The 22,079-nt window shown below is 40.8% G+C and overlaps 2 protein-coding genes across 5 annotated transcripts in view; one reads left to right on the top strand and one right to left on the bottom strand.

The window, feature by feature from the left end:
* LGALS8 (galectin 8) overlaps window positions 1–22,079 on the top strand; it is a 49,123-nt gene that overhangs the window by 10,415 nt on the left and 16,629 nt on the right. Inside the window, exons 3-11 of one of the 3 annotated variants that reach the window (XM_023727990.1) lie at window positions 3,777–3,865; window positions 5,375–5,585; window positions 7,777–7,896; window positions 8,769–8,825; window positions 9,965–9,991; window positions 10,118–10,243; window positions 10,740–10,828; window positions 11,626–11,791; window positions 18,386–20,810. In XM_023727990.1, coding sequence (XP_023583758.1) covers window positions 3,777–3,865; window positions 5,375–5,585; window positions 7,777–7,896; window positions 8,769–8,825; window positions 9,965–9,991; window positions 10,118–10,243; window positions 10,740–10,828; window positions 11,626–11,791; window positions 18,386–18,535 — 1,035 coding nt within the window. In that variant the 3' untranslated portion in view covers window positions 18,536–20,810. Of the gene's footprint in view, window positions 1–3,776; window positions 3,866–5,374; window positions 5,586–7,776; window positions 7,897–8,768; window positions 8,826–9,964; window positions 9,992–10,117; window positions 10,244–10,739; window positions 10,829–11,625; window positions 11,792–18,385; window positions 20,811–22,079 lie in introns of those variants that run through there. The other 2 variants (XR_002823471.1, XM_023727989.1) reach the window with 2 other exon arrangements.
* The window catches only part of HEATR1 (HEAT repeat containing 1), a 57,528-nt gene continuing 56,787 nt past the window's right edge, over window positions 21,339–22,079 (bottom strand). For both annotated transcript variants that reach the window (XM_023727988.1, XM_004372794.3), the window contains exon 45: window positions 21,339–21,656. In XM_023727988.1, coding sequence (XP_023583756.1) covers window positions 21,568–21,656 — 89 coding nt within the window. In that variant the 3' untranslated portion in view covers window positions 21,339–21,567. The remainder of the gene's footprint in view (window positions 21,657–22,079) is intronic.

The following is a 22,079-nucleotide window of genomic DNA, read 5'->3' as shown; positions in this document are numbered from 1 at the left end:
AATGATTTTTTGTTTTCCTGCTTCTATGCTTTTGTGAACCTATATTTTCACCTGAAGTGGTTTCCCCCTCCTCTCTGCCTAACTATAGTCTACCCAACTCAAAAATCACACATCCTTCATAAACTTCCTCTGGCCACCTCAGTTAGATCTTTTTTACATTTTCCTGAGGCATTTATTTGACACTTACTTACTTCTCCATTTTGTTAGATACTGAACTAGTCAGGATTCTTCATTGCAAGCAACAGAAACCAACTCTCTAATTTAAGCAGAAAAGGAATTTATTAATGATATTGAGTAGTTCTTGCAGTCTCTAGAAGGACTGAAGAACCAGGTTTGGAGACTACACAGCCACAGACAACACCCCAAATCATGAAAAGACATCTGTTGCCAAAGATGGACACAGACGGTACTTTCTGCACTGCCAATACCACCGGTGACCTCTGACCCTGGGTGTAGCTGCTGCCCGCTTGCCAGAGTAAATACTGCAGCATTCTGACTTCTTGTCTGCTTTAAAGTTTGAGATGGGAGTTCTGATGGACAGAATTTAATCATACGCCCCTGTCCTGACTGCAAAGGAGGCTAGGAAAAGGATAATCTAGATGTGGGTCTAATCTTTATGAGGTAGGGGATTTTCCGGGTATAGAAGGTGTGTTCATTTCCCAGGGTTGCCATAACACAGTACCATAAATTTGGTGGCTTAAAAACATCAGGAATTTATTCTCTCACAGTTCTGGAGGCAAAAACCCAAAATCAAGGTGTTGGCAGAGCCACAATCCCTCTGGAGGCTCTAGAGAATCCTTCCTTGCCTCTTTCAGTTCCTGGTGGCTCCTGGCATTCCTTGACATGGGACTGCAACACCCCAATCTCTGCCTCTGCCTTCACATAGCCTTCTTCTCCCTTGTGTCTCTGTGTGTTCTTAACGCATTACTTCTGCAAAGACAGCTTCCAAATAAGGTCACATTCTGAGGTTCCAGGTGCACATGAATTTTGGGAGGGAGGCGGGATGCTATTCAGCCCTCTACAGAGAGGGATTCAGATTTTGGACAGCCAAACAGAATATCCCATTTCCACTGGAATCACCTTTTCATGGATGTATGACTTCTCCCCACCCATATTATAAGCTTCTCAGGGACGGGAGTCTCATACTTCTAGCTGCAGTCTAACTTCTAGCCTGCACATAGCAGGCATTTGTAAGCAATCAAAAAGGCAAAGCTGTATGAATCAGCTAGGATGTTTTGCCAGCAAGTAACACCAAACCTAACAGTGGCTTAAACTTATGATATTGTCTTAAAAGTGATTATGTCTATATTCTAAAAATTTACATAAATAGTAATTATTTATGAAGCTTTAAAGACTCTAGGTTGGAGTTGCCTAGAAAACAATGCCCTTCTCCTTTTTCATAGGAGTAAATAGTCATGAATAAAATGAGTGGGCTGCAGGGCATTTTATCTCGCTAACAGGGTCCTAGAAAGTTGAGTATTACGTATATGACTTAGGGTGTTTTCCTAAGCAGACAGCACTACCGTAATCCACACAACTAAAACAGCAAACAGCCAGATTCTCAGCAGACTTGTTTCTCAGACTGGAACAACTTCTTAACAATTGTAAACAATTTATTAACAGTGATGGAGGTAGATTGTTTGGACTCAAAACTCTTTCTGTCCAACTCTAAAATTAAGTATATGATTAAAAATATTTTTGTGCTTATAAAAATATAAATGCTTATTATAGAAATCTGGAAAATATGAAAATATATGAAGAAGAAAATTAAAATCCCATCCCCTAAGAAAACTATTGCAACCCTTTTGGTTTATTTCTTTATAATGTTTATTTTTATCTTGACTTGGTTGATGTCATACCATATACTGTAGTTTTGTACATTAGTTTTTCACTGATCTTTATATCACTAACATTTTTCTGGTATTAAACATTTTGTATAAATATAATTTACTATATATAAAGTTTAATGTTGCAGAAGTGGTTTTCATTTTATTACGAGGTTTACACTCTGAAAGATGCTGCTGCATATTCTGGGAATCAGGTGTAGCCCCAAAGATCAGATGTGTATCACAGGTGTGAATGTGCCATCCCTCCCACATTCCCTACACACAAAAACAGCTGTTCTGAACTAGAGCCATAGGACAGTGAGTAGAGTCAGTTATGTTTTTCCTTTTCTGATCTGATGCTGCCTCTGCTCATCCCCACCTACCCTGCTCTCAGTGATTGCCCTAACACCAAATGGATAATTGGCTTTCTTCATTTCTCATCTAAATGCTTAAAGCAGTAGTGAGCTTGTTGCCTCAGCTCGCTGTCCAGCAGCTGCTTAATCGCCTCTCCTCTGCATGGATAAGGCCTGCCAGCATCCATTTTCAGGCTGGTGAAACTAGATACATTCTTTATGTATCTAATGATTGTCTGTTGACCTCTGTCCTGGGATGTAAACATGATGATCCAGGCCTACCCCACAGAGCTCACAGTCTGTGCAGAAGTATGTGTGAACAAACAAGTTAGGAAGTGTGTGGGTAGATCCTCAGAGGGCTAACTCAGTCTGCCCAGGAGATTGGGCTTGAGCCAAGACTTTCAGTGTATGGGCCACCAGCTTACCACTACTCTTATATGGGCTCTCTTGTGTTATTTCTTGTCTATCAGTCAATTAGAGCTACCCTGGATAGATTTAGCATATATACAGTTCTACTCTGTCCTGTAGGGTTGCTATGAGTCAGAATCGACTTGACGGCAACGAGTTTGATTTGGTTATCATAACTTGGGTAAGCTTGGCATACGGCATAATGATGTCTGGCTGCATGTGCTGGTCACATGCTCCAGAACGGAGGAAGGAGATGGTTGTGGTGCAGGAGATGTAGCCACGTAGCAGAGGTCCCCAGCCAGAGGACTGTGGCATCATCTCTGGGGCAGAGGAGTGGCGAGATCTGACAGTGCATTGAATCTGTGCAGGGCAACCTGTCAGAGCCCAAGCCCGCCAGCAGGACCAGCCCAAGGCAGGTGGATTTCATGTCTTGAGAGATCCACAGGATCTGGAGCTCATCCTTAAGGTAGTGCAGTTCTCTGTTGCATTTCTAACAGTGTGGTCTGGGTTGCAGTGTGGAAGCCAGAGGAGATGATTAGGCCTTCTATCCCAGGTGTGGGAGTGTGGCTTCATTTGGAGCCCCCTCCAGAGGCAGTGAATATCTATCATTATCTCTGTCATCATTGGCTTAGGGACTAGGGTGGTCTTGAGGCTGCTCTTGGGGATTGTCAGTGGAATGGTAGGAAAAAGGCATGGAGAGGCATGGCATTGCAAGAAGTTGTTTTTTCTATTATCAGAATTACCACGTTAAGTGGAAGTTTTATTTCACGAAACCCTCAGCCAAATAAGAAGTACTATGAATAGTACTGAATGGTAGGAAAAAGGCGTGGGGAGGCATGGCATTGCAAAAAGTTGTTTTTTCTATTATCAGAATTACCATGTTAAGTGGAAGTTTTATTTAACAAAACCCTCAGCCAAATAGGAAGTACTATGAATAGTATTTATCTTGTGTCTTTTTCCAAAGAACTCAGAATGGTTTGTAAATATTGTAAATATCCTCACCATGTTGTTTCCTGCAGCTGTTTGAATAGTGAGGACTACTTGGAAAATGCTAGATTCTAAGCAGATTTATGTGCAGCTTTTAAAAATTTAGTCATTCTCTATTGCTAACTGTGTTTTGGTTATAATTTTAGTCAGTAATTTTGTTTATATAAATGATCATTTGTTAAAAACAATTTTTCCCCCCTAGGTAATCCCCTATGTTGGCACCATTCCTGAGCAGTTGGAGCCTGGGACTTTGATTGTAATACGTGGGCATGTTCCGAGTGATTCAGACAGGTAAAATCATTGTGTTAGGTGAAAAAAGAACATGACTAAACTATCTTTTTGTAATTTTGGAACAACAACAGAAAAATATGTGTGTGTGGGTGGTCAAAAGGCAGATGTCAGCTGACTCTTAAGGTAATTTCCAGTAGTTATCCCTGAGCACTTACTTCTACTTACATCTCTTTGACAGAGTTTAACCACACGATCATGCCTAGCTGCAAGGGAGGCAGGAAAATAGAATTTCTTACCCTGGGAAGATACGGCCCCAGCTAAAACTCAGGGTTCTGTTGCTAAGGAAGGAGGAAAGGAAGGATAAATAACCATCTATTTAGGCCCCTTGGTAAGTGAACAAGGGGCCAGCCCATATGTCACTCAGTCTAGATTTTCCAGTTTGCTGGGCCTTACCTGCAGGAGTCCCTTTAGCTGCCTCAGTAGCTGCTATTCTGATGTTATATAATGTGATAGGAATCTAACAGCTGCTCTAGATGGGCTCATCAGAAAATACTCAGTTGCCATTTTTGTGACTTGAGAAACACCAGTCCTTGATTTGTCAATTAAATAGGTGAAAATCTGAGATTTTGTTTTCATTGAAGGTCCTTTGTGAATTCACGTAATAGTAAGTAAGCTCCAGAAGTCAGAGACGAGTTTATACAGATGCTGGGGAGTCTAAAGGCAGACTTTTCTATGTCACAATTTTGTCCCAGATTGGCTTTGTTGGTTGGAAGTCTTGCTTGGGGCCACACCCCTTGGCCATCTTGTGCTGCCTCTTGACATACACACAGTAGACCATGTGGGCTATGATTCATGCTGAATATTTCAGAAGCTGGGGAGGTATTCAAACTGGATTGGGAAATCATTTTTCCATTATTCATAGAAAGGCAATGAATAAGTACAAAATACTTACTAGATCACTAAGTCTCTTAAAAAGGCAGGAGTATGACCCAACCTACTTTTCCTCCTTCAAGCAGAGTGTTTTGTTTATTCTCCAGTAGTGTACATATTATGGGCTTGTGGAAGGTAAAGTAGCAGCCCAGTAGTACTTTACAGAGCGTGTTTTAATGGCTTGCATAAAACTGTTAGCTAAGTGTTTTCTGTTTGAAGCTGATGCTAAGAAGCTCAGGGTGTTGCAGCCAGCAAGGTGGCTTGTGATCTGCAGACCCTCGCCTTGGTCCAGCCCCCTCAAAAATGCATGCAGTGAGCTGAAAGAGAAACATAGTGAGCCAGGGCAAGAGCCCTCCCACACCCGGAGAAACAAGGGAAGACACTTTTCCTGTCAGTGATGCATGAAAAGAAGCATTGCAGGAGATGTCTAGGCGAGTCTTCGATGCTCCGTGAGAGCCAAGTCTTGTCTTGCTTACCATGGTGACCCTTGTGTCTGGCACAGTACCAAGCCCATCATAATAATACACTTAAGTCTTAATAACAGCCTCTGTGGAACGTGTACGTGGGGAAAGATTAAATGAGACTTGACATTTTCAGGCTCTCCTTTGTGAGCACTCACGTGGCCCACATTTCTTTCAGATTCCAGGTGGACTTACAATGTGGCAGCAGCGTGAAACCTCGAGCTGATGTGGCCTTTCATCTCAATCCACGCTTCAAAAGGACCAACTGCATTGTTTGCAATACTCTAATCAATGAAAAATGGGGATGGGAAAACATCACCTATGACATGCCTTTCCAAAAAGAAAAGTCTTTTGAAATCGTGATCATGGTGCTGAAGGACAAATTCCAGGTTTGTTTTGGAGAATGACAAGTTGAATCCTCATTAGTAAGAATAAGCTCACAGGGAAGCTTTTCACACTATTGATCTCACCCTTTTATTTATTAAATCCAGAGACATTGTGTGGCTTTTTGATTTTTCTTTAAAGTAGGGGCCAGGCAAGTACCTCAATGTGTGAAGGAGCACAGCTGCTCTGTGTCGCCATGTGGGGATACAAGTCCAGGGTGGCCAGATCTTTTTATTAGAGCACATTTCTCCCAGCAGGGCTGAGTTTCATATGGAATTGGCACGGCATTATGTTAATTATGTGGTAATAAATTTTAACTGCCATTACCCAAACTTGTGTGGAGAATTGGGAACTAACAAACAGATGGGGAATCCCAGTATAAAGTCAGAAGGGTTCTGTAAAGTCCAGAGCCCTGCCACAAGGTAGCTGTTTAGGCTCGTAAGATTTTAGACCCAGAGGGGATCTTAGAAATCCTTTGTATAGTAAATTCTCCCACTGGCTTCATCGAACATTTTATACCTAAAGAGTATGTGTCAAGTTGAATTGGTCTTGGAAACTATTATAACCATTGTCCCTCAAGCCTATAGAGCTTTCCCAGAACTAGAGATTTGTATTGATTAGAGCAAAAACTCCATCTGTGGGTGCAGATCCTTTCTGTCCTTCAGGATGCAGCTCTTACCCTAAGTTCTCCCCTCAGTCCCCTAACCTCCATTGACTTCTCCCTTCTCTGTTTATTTGAGCACTTATGTCTGTAGCAGAGCCCTGGTGGCACAGTGGTTAAGAGCTCGTCTGCTACCCAAAAGGTTGGCAGTTCATATTCACCAGCCGCTCCTTGGAATCCCCACGAGGCAGTTCTGCTGTGTCCTATAGGGTCAGTATGAGTTGGAATTGAATTGACAGCAGCGAGTTTGAGTTTTCTGTTTTTTTCAGTATGTCTATACCATTCCTTTTAACAGTTGTTCCTGTACAGCTGTTATTGTGCTTTGGTATTCTCCTATGTTAATTTTGCCTCCCTAGTGGGATTTTGGAGCCCTGGTGGAGTATTAGTTAAGAGCTTGGCTGCTAACCAAATGGTTGACAGTTTGCATCCATCAGCCACTCCTTGGAAACTCTGTGGGTTAGTTCTCCACTGTCCTGTAGGGTTGGAATCGACTCGACAGTAACAGGTTTGGTTTTGTTTGGTTTAAATGAGGTTTTAATGGAGGGCAGTGTGGTTCAGTGGTTGAATTCTCACCTTCCATGTGGGAGACCCAGGTTTGATTCCCAGCCAGTGCACCTCAGCGCAGCCACTGCTCGTCTGTCAGTGGAGGCCTGCATGTTGTTGCTATGATATGATACTGAATAGTTTTCAGCGGAGCTTCCAGACTAAGATGGACTAGGTAGAAAGGCCTGGCACTCTATTTCAGAAAATCAGCCAGTGAAAACCCTGTGGATCACAATGGTCCGATCCCAATGTATATACGGTCACTATGAGTCAGGGGCCAACTCAACAACAGCTAACAACAACAGCAATGGGACTTCAAGCTCTTTGAGGTCAGAAACCATATTGTGTGCTGGCATTCGGAAGGAAAGGAAATACAACTAAATGTACTGAATACCTACTCTGTATCAGGCACTATGCTAGGAGACCCACATAAGTAGCCCTTTGAGGGAGAGATTTTTCCTACTTACAAGTAAGAAAAATGCATCTCAGGTAAGTTGGGTAACTTGGCCAGTTCATTCATTCTGCAGATTCGCCACACATTTATTGAGCATTTATAGGCCCTCTCTCGTAATTGCTTACAGTATGGTCTCAAGGAAATGTGGTGGCAAGCTTGCAGGGCGGATCTTTAACCTGGGCTTATAGGTCTCTAGTGTGCCTGTGGTTTCCCGGCACCCTTTGAACCCTGGGATGCTCACATATGTGCACACTTACACACATGCGTACTTACATACGTTCACGATGCATATATTTGTCTGGGTGAGGGTCCATGGGATCTAATCAGATCAGAAACTCAGCAGAAGTTCAGAAATGTTGCTGGTGTTATGGTTGCTTTCAGTCAGAGTTTGCCCAGACATGTAATGTGGACATCTGTGGGAAAAGACATAAACTTAAACCCAAGGAATTGGATTCTAATTTGGAAAATAATTTATTAACTGTTTTTTTTTTTTTTTTTTTTTTTTTGGGTTGGGGGGTCATCTTCTATGTCTGTCTAGGTGGCTGTAAATGGAAAACATACGCTACTCTATGCCCACAGGATTAGTCTGGAGAAAATCGACACTCTGGGCATTTATGGCAAAGTGAACATTCACTCTGTCGGTTTTAGATTCAGCTCGGTGAGTGCCCTTCTACACCTCGGGATCTTCTTTGATGATGCTTTTGTGACCAAATGATGTGAAAAACATCTTTAATTAACATTTGTTGTGACAAAAATCATGTAAATGTTTCCCTCATTAAGTATTAATCTTTTTGGAAGTAAATCTTTTAGACTAGTTGTTCTTAGCCACCACTGAGTCTGTTCTTACTCATGGTGACCCCATGTGTGCAGAGTATAACTGCTGCTCCATAGGGTTTTTAAGCCTGTAACCTTTTGGAAGCAGATCACCAGGCCTGTCTTCCAAGGCACCTCTGGGTGGGTTCAAACCACCAACCTTTCAGCTAGTAATCGTGTAACCGTTTGCTCCACCCAGGACTCCTTCAGACTGGTAGGACACCATTTATCAACCAGGGCTTTATTTTGTGTAGGATCTCAAATCTGTTACGGTTCTAGCAAAAAATAAAAAAACTGAACTAAAAAAGCCACACCCTTTTTAGCTAGATGGAGCTATTTACATAGGAGTACAATGGAGTATTTCTCTATGATAGGATCCTAGAAGTGAAATGTCTGAGTCAAAGGGTATTTGCATGTTAAGTTTTTATAGATACTGCTAACATTCTCTCCAAAAAGATTAAAATAATTTGCACTCTCCACAACTATGCCCATTTACTCACATTCTTGTCCACGTTAGTTATTATTCTTTTTGATGTTTGCCAATTTGATGAGGTTTGGGGAGAGAAGACCCTGATGTTAAATGCATTTTTAGTATATTTTTAAAGCATATTTTATGCTTCGTGCCATTTATAATTCTTTTTGATTTGTCAAGCAAATTGTGTTTAGAAAGATGTTCTGATGGATCTTAAAAATTAAATTTTTACTATCCTTTTTCAGGATTTACAAGGTACCCAAGCATCATCTGTGGAGCTGATACAGATAAATAGAGAAAATGTAAATATTAAATCTTGCAGTGAACTATCAGTTTAAAAATATCATTTTAGTTGCATGTAAATCAGGTGATAAGCTTGTTTTTAAATTATGTTTTTAATATGAGACTATTAGAAGTAATCCTTTGAAAATTGAGGCATATCCTTCTGTGGTGCACTGTAAGTTTTCACTGATACTTAAAGTATCAGTTTATATAACCACTGCCCATCATTTTATGTACAAAGTACTCTCTTACTCTTAGCTGTTGAATAGTGCTTGCATGAGTTATTTTATAAATATTGAATACTAATCACTGCACTGGCAAATGTACTTCCATTTGTATCTCCTCCCCTTGTGATAACGAGTACAATTTAAAGACTGTGTCTTTGCTGTTATTAGCATAGGAAGTAAGATCTTACTGATCTCAGCACGTTCTCAGAGGTAAAATATAATCTCAGCATTTTGAGGGTACTCTGGAAAGTACAAGTAAGAAATTTTTTTTTAGTGTTATGTTTTCAGTGAAAGTTGATACAGCAAATTCAATTCCCATTTGACAATTTCTACACAAATTGTTCGGCAACATTAGTTACATTTTTCACAATGTCTCAGTGTTCTTTTTTAATTGCGTTCTGGCTGTTCCATTTCTAGTATTCTAGTTTCCCTGCCCCCTTATCTTTTCATCTTTGTTTTAGAGTAATTGTTGACCTTTTGGTCTCAGATAGTTGGTTTTTTAATGGAGCACCATATTCATGGATAATATCCTTTATTTTGTGTGCCTGTCTCTTATTTCACTAAAAGGTGACCTCAGGGCATAGTTTCGGTTCAAGATTTAAAGACTGTCTCAGGTCCGTAGTCTCGGAGAGTCCTCTAGTCTCAGGTGGTCCAGTAAGTCTAGACTTCTTAAGAATTTGAGTTCTGACAGTAAGAAATTTTTAAAACTGATGTGTAGTATTACAAAAGGTTATTAACTTTTGATGGAGGATAAAGGATTCAGACTAACAGGATTATTAGACTATATTCCCATCTTCTAAGTCCTTTACAGTTCCCTAACACCGCCTCATAAAGCCCTGGCCACCTATGTGTTTACACTCAGACTGTTCATATTACTAAATGTAATTCTTCCCTTTCAAAATGTTCTCATTTTTTTCTTTCTCTTCCCATAGGTACAGAAGTCTGGCATCTCACAGCTTGTAAGTATTTTTGACTAGGTTATACATGTGAGACATTTTATAAAATTGCCAGGAAAATGAATAGCATAAACCTTGGAAGACAGGTGCATTCCTTCCATGCCTTACCGTAGAACTGTTTCCCTACAGCCTAGTAATAGAGAAGGAGACATTTCTAGAGTCGCACCCAGAACTGTCTACAGCAGGAACAAAGATTCGACTGTCAGTCACACTTTGACTTGTGCCAAAATACCACCTATCAGCTGTGTTTCAAAGGTTTGAAGAGCCCAAAATATTCTTAACTATGCATAATAAGTTATAGTAGCTGTTCTGTGTAACGTCTGCCCCCGGTGTGAGCCCAGAGCAGCCATTTCACACTCACGTGCTGTGCCTGGGCAGGTCTCATAGTCAACCAGGCATAAAGTCTCAGAGCTGTTAGTGTGGATCTTCTTAGCTCTGCCAGCTGGGCCGTTCCACTTCAGGCAGAATATAGGACACTGCTTTCAGACCCTAAGTATAGGCGGCCTTCTCTGAGTGGGTTTCACTCACTCCGTGCCCACTCATCTCATTATCTAAAACGCATTCACTGAGTGCCTACTATGTGTAAGGCACAGTGCTGGCTGCTGAGGATACATCTGGGGTCAAGACAGACTTTGTCCCTTTGTGAAGTTTGCATTATAATGGCCCTTAACCATCCCCATGTCCTCTGCACAGTTATCCCATGAAATCCCTTTCTGCAAGCTTTCTGGTCTTGAATGTGGTTTCTTTTCAGACTCTGCCATTTGCTGCAAGGCTGAACTCTTCAATGGGCCCTGGACGGACTGTCGTCATTAAAGGAGAAGTGAACACAAATGCCAAAGGGTCAGTATCATTCAGTTACCAGTAGCAGTGTGTCTGTCATCTCCTTATACTGCAGCTGTCTTGTGCAGTGTAGCAGGGCTAGTGTCACTATCCCCCCTTGAAAGGTCAGTTTTAAAGCAAACGGAGGTTAGACTGTTTAGTGAGCTGGTGGCAGAGCCAGGACTAAATTGCAGTGTTCTGATCTAGGCTTTTTCTGGCCAGATAAGAAGATAGCGGCATTTTATGGCCCTTTTGATCTGCTGCTAATCACTCTTCCCATCCCCTGGAGGGACCCACCCTGGCCTTAGTTAACTCCAGACAGCTCCAGAAGATCAGGCATCCTTTGTTAGGCTACAGTTGTCATGTGACTTGTAAAATTTCTGCTTCAAGAAACTTTCCAGAAGAGATTTCCCAGACTTCTGAAGGCTTGAAATTAGGGCTATTTCCTAGAGAGTTAGTTGCACACTTTCAAGAAGAACACGTGTAAACAGAAGCAGACAACTGCTTGAAAGGAACCCCAGTTTCTGCAGTCTGAGTTAATTGTTCGTTTTACCAGCTTTAAGCCTTTCTTTCTTCCCAGCCAGATCTTGAGCCTCAACAGTGATTTCAAAGTTTTTACATTTTTATTTTGCAGATAATATAGTTATCTCAATGGAAGGCTAACTCAGAGTTTAAAATCTCACTTCTGTCTGCATTCTGATGTTCATATGTTTTATGGTTATTGTCTTAGTTCAATTCTAATTTATAAAACTGCAGAAACTGCCACTACCCTCTCCTATTTGGTTAATTAAGGTCTTTTTCTTTTATTCTCTCAAAAGCTTTAATGTTGATCTGGTAGCAGGAAAATCAAGAGATATTGCTCTACACTTGAACCCACGCCTGAATAGTAAAGCATTTGTAAGAAACTCTTTTCTTCAAGAGTCCTGGGGAGAAGAAGAGAGAAATATTACCTGTTTCCCATTTAGTCCTGGAATGTACTTTGAGGTAAGATGATATGTTTTGAAAATGAGACAGAAAAAGCAATCCTGGGAGCAGGGGGTAGGATACGTAGTGCATTTAAATTAATATGTGGAGATTGTGTGTGGGTTTGTTTGTTGGGAGACTGTGTTTTGAATAACCCCTTTTGTAACATAGACAATGGCCAAGCCTATAGTAGGGTACCACATAATTTGCATCAGAATTATTTGACATTTCTTGTCATATTGCAAACTGCTGTGAGGCCTGGTATCAATTAATAGGCATTTTAAGAGGAAGTTTTTAAGAGGAACCTTGTCCCAGCACAGGAGTAACATGTTTACTCCTGAGTGAGCATGAGGACATAGAAACCATCAATCTGCCTCCACGATCCATCATCTCCCATCTTGGTGGTACAGTTTTAGGTCGCAGTCCTTTCTCTGAGCAAGTTTGTATATAGTCAAGAAAAATACATTTAGATCTTTGGAACTAAAATTCCTGAGTTCCCAAATATGTGGCTATTGTAATAACACATACCTTTCCCAAAATATATTTCTGGGATGCTGAGCAGAGAATAAAATCACCTTGAGATGTAGGTACTGTGTGGTTGGCCAGGTTCACTCCTGGGCCTAGGTGACTCACCTTCTCACATGGTCACTTAGGGTCACTGCTAGAAGTCATGTTTCCACAACATTTTAAACTCTCTCATGCCGTGGACCATTTGAATACTTGAGGACTCAACACAACTAGTTGTTAAAAGCATGGATAGTTCTTAAAAGGCTGAATGGAAGATAGTGAAATATAGTTTGGTCCGTTCGATTTGATGTTAATATTCATAATATCTATACCAAAACCGAACCAGTTGCTATCGAGCTGATTCCGACTCATAGTGACCCTATAGGACAGAATAGAACTGCCCCATAATGTTTCCAAGGAGCGGCTGGTGGGTTCAGACTGCTGACCTTTCGGTTAGCAGCCAAGTTCCAATCTAATGCAGTGTATGGTATGTGGAGTAATTGATGGGGGCTGATCATTAAGGGTCCTGGGAAGTTACAGATATTAATTTGGACTTCAGAAGGCTGGGCAGAATCTAGATGTTCAAGAAGATAAAATTGGGGGTTTTCCAGATGTAGGAGGGTTTTCCTCCAAATCATTGGAGGTGGAAAGGGCCTCACAAGGGCTTGCTGAGTTGGCAGTGGTCAGGGTGTAAAGGAGCGATTTGGGAGATGGAGGGGGATTTTGCAGAAGGAAGTTGATCTCTGTGGTTGGGTGACAGGAAACCAGTGGTGTCACTTGTTTTCTGACCTATCTTGGCTTCAAGTTTGGATCTTCTGTATTAAAAACACAGAGGACAATAATTCATATTTCTAACCCTGAGATCTGTCAGTTTGTCTGTGGGGGCTTGCATGTTGCTGTGATGCTGGAAGCTATGCTACCGGTATTCAGATACCAGCAGGGTCACCCATGGCGGACAGGTTTCAGCTGAGCTTCCAGACTAAGACAGACCAGGAAGAAGGACCCGGCAGTCTACTTCTGAAAAGAATTAGCCAGTGAAAACCTTATGAATAGCAGCAGAAGACTGTCTGATACAGTACTGGAAGATGAGCCCCCTAGGTTGGAAGGCACTCAAAAGATGGTTGGGAAATAGCTGCTTCCTCAAAGTAGAAGTGACCTTAATGACGTGGATGGAGTCAAGCTTTCGAGACCTTCATTTGCTGATGTGGCACGACTCAAAATGAGAAGAAACAGCTGCGAACATTCATTAATAATTGGAACACGGAATGTACGAAGTATGAATCTAGGAAAATTGGAAATCGTCAGAAATGAAATGGAACGCATAAACATTGATATCTTAGGCATTAGTGAGCTGAGATGGACTGGTATTGGCCGTTTTTAATTGGACAATCATACGGTCTACTATGCTGGAAACGACAACTTGAAGAGAAATGGCATTGCATTCATCATGAAAAAGAACATTTCAAGACCTATCCTAAAGTACAGTGCTGTCGGTGATAGGATAACATCCGTACGCCTACAAGGAAGACCAGTTAATACAACTCTGATTCAAATTTATGCACCAACCACTAAGGTCAAAGATGAAGAAATTAAAGATTTTTACCAGCTTCTGCAGTCTGAAATTGATCGAACATGCAATCAGGATGCTTTGATAATTACTGGTGATTGGAACACGAAAGTTGGAAACAAAGGATCAGTAGTTGGAAACTATGGCCTTGGTGATAGAAACAATGCTGGAGATTGTATGATAGAATTTTGCAAGACCAATGACTTCTTCATTGCAAATACCTTTCTTCACCAACATAAAATGCGACTATACATATGGACCTCGCCAGATGGAATACACGGGAATTAAATCGGTTACATCTGTGGAAAGAGACAATGGTAAAGCTCAATATCATCAGTCAGAACAAGGCCAGGGGCCCACTGGGGAACAGACTATCAATTGCTCATATGCAAGTTCAAGCTGAAACTAAGAAAATTAGAACAAGTCCACGAGAGCCAAAGTATGACCTTGAGCATATCCCACCTGAATTTAGAGATCAGCTCAAGAATAGATTTGGCATGTTGATCACTAATGATCAAAGACCAGGTGGGCTGTGGAATAACATCAAGGACATCATACATGAAGAAAGCAAGAGGTCATTAAAAAGACAAGAAAGAAAGAAAAGACCAAAATGGATGTCAGAAGAGACTGTAAAACTTGCTCTTGAATGTCGAGTAGCTAAAGCAAAAGGAAGAAATGATGAAGTAAAAGAACTGAACAGAAGATTTCAAAGGGCGGCTCGAGAAGACAAAGTAAAGTATTATAATGATATGTGCAAAGAGCTGGAGATAGAAAAGCAAAAGGGAAGAACACGCTTGGCATTTCTCAGGTTGAGAGAACTGAAGAAAAAATTCAAGCCTCAAATTGCAATAGTGAAGGATTCTCTGGGGAAAATATTAAATGATGCAGGAAGCATCAAAAACAGATGGAGGGAATACACAGAGTCATTATACCAAAAAGAATTGGTCGATGTTCAACCATTTCAAGAGGTAGCATATGATCGGGAACTGATGGTATTGAAGGAAGAAGTCCAAGCTGCACTGAAGGCATCTGCAAAAAACAAGGCTCTAGCAATTGACAGAATACCAACTGAGATGTTTGAGCAAATGGATGCAGCGCTGGAGGTGCTCAGTGTTCTGTGCCACAAAATTTGGAAGACAGCTACCTGGCCAACTGACTGGAAGAGATCCATATTTATGCCTATTCCCAAGAAGGGTGATCCAACCGAATGTGGAAATCATCGAACAATATCATTAATATCACATGCAAATAAAATTTTGCTGAAGATCATTCAAAAGCAGTTGCAGCAGTATGTCGATAGGAAACTGCCAGAAATTCAAGCCGGATTCAGAAGAGGATGTGGAACCAGGGATATCATTGCTGATGTCAGATGGATCCTGGCTGAAAGCAGAGAATACCAGGAAGATGTTTACCTGTGTTTTATTGACTATGCAGCGGCATTCGACTGTGTGGATCATAACAAATTATGGATAACATTGCAAAGAATGGGAAATTACAGAACACTTAATTGTGCTCATGAGGAACCTGTACATAGATCAAGAGGCAGTTATTCCGACAGAACAAGGGGATACTGCGTAGTTTAAAGTCAGGAAAGGTGTGTGTCAGGGTTGCACCCTTTCACCATACCTACTCAGTCTGTATGCTGAGCAAATAATCTGAGAAGCTAGACCGTCTGAAGAAGAACTCGGCATCAGGATTGGAGGAAGACTCATTAACAACCTGCGGTATGCAGATGACACAACCTTGCTTGCTGAAAGTGAAGAGGACTTGAAGCACTTAAAGATGAAAGACCACAGCCTTCAGTATGGATTACAACTCAACATAAAGAAAAGAAAAATCCTCACAACTGGACCAGTAAGCAACATTATGATAAACAGAGAAAAGACTGAAGTTGTCAAGGATTTCATTTTACTTGGATCCACAGTCAATACCCATGGAAGCAGTCAGGAAATCAAGAGACACATTGCATTGGGCAAATCTGCTGCAAAAGACCTCTTTAAAGTGTTGAAAAGCAAAGATATCACCTTGAAGACTACTAAGGCACACCTGACCCAAGCCATGGTATTTTCAGTCGCATCATATGCATGTGAAAGCTGGACAATGAATAAGCAAGACCAAAGAAGAATTGATGCTAAAGAATTGTGTTGGCGAAGAATATTGAATACAGCATGGACTGCCAAAAGAACGAACAAATCTGTCTTGGAAGAAGTACAAGCAGAATGCTCCTTAGAAGCAACGATGGTGAGACTATGTCTTACGTACTTTAGGCATGTCAGGAGAGATCAGTCCCTGGAGAAGGACATCATGCTTGGTAAATTACAAGGTCAGTGAAAAAGAGGAAGACCTTCAGTGAGATGGATTGACATGGTGGCTGCAACAGTGGGCTCAAGCATAACGATTGTGAGCATGGCACGGGACCAACCAGTGTTTTGTTCTGTGGTACAGAGGGTTGCAGAGTCGGAACCAACTTGATGGCAACAACAACCCTGAGAATTAACCAGTTAGTATCTTGATGTATTTGCTTCTGCTGTTTTCCTCAAGTCCCTTATTGTTTTAGGAAAAAAAAGTGCTCATTATAACGACTTAAAATAAGTGTAGAAAAATACCAACATGAAAAATTTTCAAAATTTATCCCCAGTCTCTTAATTCAGATAATACTCCTAAGTTTAGATGAACCCCATTCCAGAAATCTTTCTGTGATACAGTTACAAGGCTGGCTGGTTGAAGGAATGAATAGATGCATTGTATGTATCTTTAAACACAGTACATCTTCTTTTTTCCATTTGTTAGTTTTCTACTTCAGGAGCAATAATTACGTTGGATCTTTATGGTTAATTTTCCATAGATTCCTTCCATTTACTTCAAAGTATTGCCTTTTATGTATCCTTTCATTGAGATTATCTCAAATCTTTCCACTATGCCATCAGTTTGATTTTAAAGTGTCTTCTGTTCCGTGTCTAAAATTCACCTAGTCTTTTTTAAAAAATCTCATTCATGTTCTTGCCAAGCTGTTCTGTAGTCCGAGATGGTTGTGAGGATGTTACTGGTCCGTACTTCCGTTTAGGTCGGGGTCTGTCTGTCGCACGGTGGTGGCCTTCCTTTTGTTTGGCAGTAGTACGTTCATCTAGTTGTGTGTCATTTCTTTGCCATTTGCTGGTAATTCATTGGTTGTGCATTTGCTCTAATACTATATAGGCGTCAACTAATTGACTCCTTTCCCACTCCATCCACCTGATGCCAATTTTTTTTTTCCCTCTGAGCCATAATGTGAGGCAGGGTGTTAAGTGTTCCCTTGAGATTTTGTTAAATGCACATTACCAAAGGCTCTTTCCTCCTGGTTGCACCTGGAACTTCACTATTCTTGTGGGCATATCATCTCAGGTTACAGATTTTCCAATTCTCTATGTAGTCCCATAGCCTTCATTTGTGCCAGTTAGCTCTGCTCTATTATTCACAGAATTTCCCCTTCTTCCTAATTTCTCCTAACATCCATTTCTATTACTCCTATCAAGAGTAAAGATACTCAATTTTCTTCTTTCCAGACTGAGATTTTGTGTCTCAGCGTGGCCTCTGGGGATGGGACTGGGCTAGCAGCCAAGCTGTGCTGTCCCTCTTTGCTCTGTTCCAAAGTCTTGATGGAGGCAAGGGCCCTAAGGAGAACAAACACGTGGCACATTGAGGACACTGGCCTTTTCATTGGGGGTGGAAAACTAACGGTAGAATCAGTAGCCAGATGGTGACGTTGGGAACATGGTATCAGAGGTACGACGTTCAGGTGTAAGGTGATTTAAAAGAACAGTATTTTTTTATTGGTTTGAGTTTTAGGCAGACAACTCCGAAAGGCTACCACCAGTGATGAATCTGAACTGAATCTGTCAGAATGCTAATTACTACTTAGAATCAGAATACTGCGCTTTGAAGAGCTTTTGAGGAACAGTGATGCCACGATGTGCCACACTGGTGTGTGATCAGGATCACAAAACAGCAGTGCAATCCCTAGCACTGCCCTCAGCTTCTGAAATTCCACGTTCATTGTATGATTTGTCCAAGACCTTGGAGTTAATTTGAAGCAGAAAAATCAGGACCCAAGTCCTGTGGCTCCCAACCTATTAATTGGAATAAGCTCCTTAGGAAATGAGGAACAAAAAATCCAAAAGTCAGCTGAATTTTTCCAGAAGTCCGCTTCATTAGAGTTCCCGAGCACTGGTGAGGAGGAACGTTCCATTTCCCCAGGAGCAAGGGGCAGGAGAAGCCCGTGCTGAGGACACAAAGGCCAGCAAAGCCTGGGATGGTGTGAGGTTCCAGGCATGTTGAGAGCAACTTCCCTCATCAGGACAGGGCAGGAGGTACCACTACCAGCATACCCCCCTTTAGATGGGTGTCTCAGAAATCACAGAAGGGAAGTTAGCTGCAGCAGGCTGAGAGAGCTTCTCAGTGTAAAGCAAACTAAATGGTTTAATTCTTGACATGCTGTTTGTGTGCAGCAAACAAAAATTTTAAACTGAGGGAAACCACTAATGATATATTTACTTTCCTTTCAGATGATAGTTTATTGTGATGTTAAAGAATTCAAGGTTGCGATAAATGGTGTACACAGCCTGGAGTACAAGCACAGATTTAAAGAGCTTAGCAATATTGACATGGTGGAAATTGATGGAGATATCAACTTATTGGAAGTAAGGAGCTGGTAGTTGATATGACTGCTACAAAAACCGAAATACAAAATGGCTTATGTGATATTGGCCTGGTTAAAACTCATCTCACTGTCATTATACTGTTTATATTGTTAAAATGAGCTTGCATAGTATTAAGTCTCCTGGGCATTCTCAGTCCTTGGGCACAGAATGAGAAAATTTGTGGCACTAGCAATTTGATTATTAAGGCTACTCTGTTCTTGCTTTCACTTTGGTCTCTTTATTAACCCCACTTCATATTCAACAAGTATTAAGTGCCTACTGTAACACAGTGGCTAACATGTATTGAACACTTGTCTGTCAGCACTGTGCTAGAAGCTGGGGATATATACACATAGTGGTGGACAAGACTAACTCCCTGTTTGCTTGAGCTTAGGACCTTCTGTGCTCTTCTGTTGGGCTACTGTTCTTTCTATAGGCATTGCTCAAACTCACCAGGGTCCTTCAGAGTTAAAACAGCTACTCAGTTATTAACTAACCTAAAGACACTAATTTATAGGAGACACTATTCCTTCATATCCAGTTTTCTATCATATCCTGTAATTTAAAGGGTAATTTTCTTTAGCATAATAAACATCTATCTCTGCTAGCCAAAAACTTTACCGAAGAATTAACACAATAAAATCTGAAGACAGCACAAAGACTAAGGCAAAAAGTAATACAAAACAAAAAATGTTGAAATTAACTTGATGTTAAGTTCAAGAGAGCTGATCTCTGTACGGTAAACGAGTATTTCAGAGGATTTGAACTTAGGGTGAGTTAAAGGCCTGCACGTCTGCATACAGAAAGTTGAGGATAACAAACCAAAACCAAACCCATTGCCACAGAGTCAATTCCGACTCATAGCAACCCTACAGGACACAGCAGAACTGCCCCCATAGGGTTTCCAAGGCTGTAATCTTTACAGAAGCAGAATGCCTCATCTTTCTCTCTCAAAGAGTACCTGGTAGGTTCGAACCGCTGACCTTTTGGTTAGCAGCTGAGTGCTTAACCACTGCACCACTGGGGCTCCAGTTTAAGGTACAGGCAGTATGAATTCAACTTTTAAAACATTTTATGGGTTAGCAAAAAGCAGTGTTGAGATTAGACTTAACAAATGTTGAATAGGTACTACCAGAAAGTAAAATACACCAATTGAAAGACCAGTGAAGTAGGTAGAGAAAGGTAATCCAAGTCTTTTGCTTGTCTGCGTGCAAACCAACACTTGCCTCTCTGCTCTTCTAAAGATTAGTCCATCATTAGCAACTGAGATCAAAACATTGTTCTACTTTAAGTGATTAAATCAAACCTGTATCAGCAAGTCAAACTGTTACATTTCTGTAATTCTTCTATTCTTTGAAGTGAGCTGGCAGAAATTCTGCATAGAACCTTTACAGGTCAGATCTTGTTACAGGAAATCTCAAAGGTCTCAGAGTGGGGCTGCGGGGGCTAGGTCAGTCAGATCATTTTATAATATTAAATTGTTGGGCTGATTCTGACAGATTTAGGAATATGTTCATAAGAGATTTTACTTAAGTATTATTTGAATCCATGTATTGAAAAGAATACTATTATCAATCTCTTATTTTTAAAAAGTACTCAGTGTAGAAACTGCTAGCCCTCCATTTCCCACCTTTTCATGTTAAATTCATTATGTAGATAGTCTTGCCAAGCTCGAAATGACACTGTGGGAGGGGGGTGTGCAGGAAAGTTGTAGAAGGCACGTGGGCTCTAGAATCCCCCTAGATTATTTTTCCTTCATAAAGAGCATCAGAGCATATGACTGAGATGTTGGAGACTATAGGCCATTCAGGAAAAACTAAAAGCCCATTTGCATTGTTTCCTGTAAGTCTTAAACTTAGTTCATTTTCATTTTTGTTTTACATTGTGGTATCACTTACTTTTTGATAGAATAAACACAATCTCACATGTATTTTTTGGGGGGAAGGAAGCTATTATTAACGAATTTTATCGAGGCATTCTTAGAGAAAAATCTACATTCCTAGCAAGTTGTATCTCTAAGTTGCAAGTTGGCCTTTTGCTTATTATGTCACAATTCTGCATTAAATTTCTGTAGTAAGTCAGATCAAAGGCTTTCAAGTGCAAATGTAAATATTGTTAGGGGACAGTTCTTAGATTCCTTAAAAAATAAAGGCACAGTTGTTTAATCTTATTTGCGCTCTCACCTCCTACCTTCACCATGACACAGTACTAGAGATTATAGAACTTCAAAGCATTGAAAAAAATACTGAAATATATTTACTTTCTTTCTCATATAGCAATTCTTGGTTAGCCCCCTGTGGAAATGATAATTCTTAATACTGGAGGGACACCCTCATGCCACCTAGTGTTTCTGGGCCCTTTCTGTTTACATGATCAGCCAAGTATGGGCTGTTGTTTTATAAGCAGAATATTGTCCTCACTACCCCCAACCAAGAAAGACTGAAGGATCCAACATAGGCTTATGTGAAAAACACATTCCAGAACCACTTCCCTCTTCAGGGACACACAAAATAATTAAGGCTGAAGTGAAGTGTTGTCTGCTTGAAATGTAAAAGCCCACCTTGTTTACAGATAGAAGGTATTTTGGTTGAGGGCTGAGTAAGCATCACATTGTTGAAGTAGAGAGCCACACTGAGTGAAATGGCTAATGTGGACACCATACGCACAATACATCCCTTGACAGAAGGATTAAGGCTTTCCAGGCTAAATGAGGTGCCAGTAACTTTGGCTGCTAGAGTTAAACATGCCTGCAATATTAATAACTTTACTAAGAAAAGACTATTTATAATAAATGTATAAACAAACATAGCAGTTGGTATAAAAACACCATGTACGATTTACTCTTTTTGCAAATATATACAACTGGGAGGAGAAGCTTATGTGGTAGCACAAACCAGGTGGGAATTTTGTAAAGAAATGATTAAATATCTTTAGTCCAAGTGGGTGTTAAGGTACCAACAGAAATATGGCACCCAAAATCCAAAAACAAAAACATGAAAAATAAATCTGAAGTCTGAACAGAGTATGAAACACTAAAAAGCAAAGTTTTAGAAGTAGCTCTGGAGTGGCTCTCCCAGTACGACTTCCAGTTGCTGAACAGTCTTTTGGCACTGATGTTCTACTTCTTCACATTCATCTAAAAAAAAAAGAAAAAATTAAAATCTGAGTCGGTCTTCCTGCCTCAATTATCATTAGCCCAGCCCTTCATGGCTTGCATTCCCTGGCAATCATTCCATCAGAGGCGTGAAATGAAGCACCTTAACAAGAAGAAAGCACCAGGGAATGCATCCCCTGTATCCCTCATTCTGCCTTCATGCCCCTCCTACAGGCTCAGAAACAGGCTCCATTTGGAAGCTGAATAAGAACCCCAACATTCCCAGCAATGCCACTCCTTTAGTAGCTCACACAGCCCCTCTCCAGGAGAGAAGAATACTTTTTGTTAGGCAAGCGGTGAATCATTACTATATGTGTGTTTATCTTCTTGTCTCCACTATCCCTGCTTACTAAGATTTACTGTTATTTTCCTTGGCACATGGTAGTATAATGCTTAAGAGCACAC

This window comes from Trichechus manatus, unplaced genomic scaffold, assembly GCF_000243295.1.
Source record: "Trichechus manatus latirostris isolate Lorelei unplaced genomic scaffold, TriManLat1.0 scaffold00021, whole genome shotgun sequence".
NCBI lineage: Eukaryota > Metazoa > Chordata > Mammalia > Sirenia > Trichechidae > Trichechus > Trichechus manatus.
Note: the sequence above shows the minus strand (reverse complement) of the source record. Positions and strands in the feature narration are given on the sequence as shown.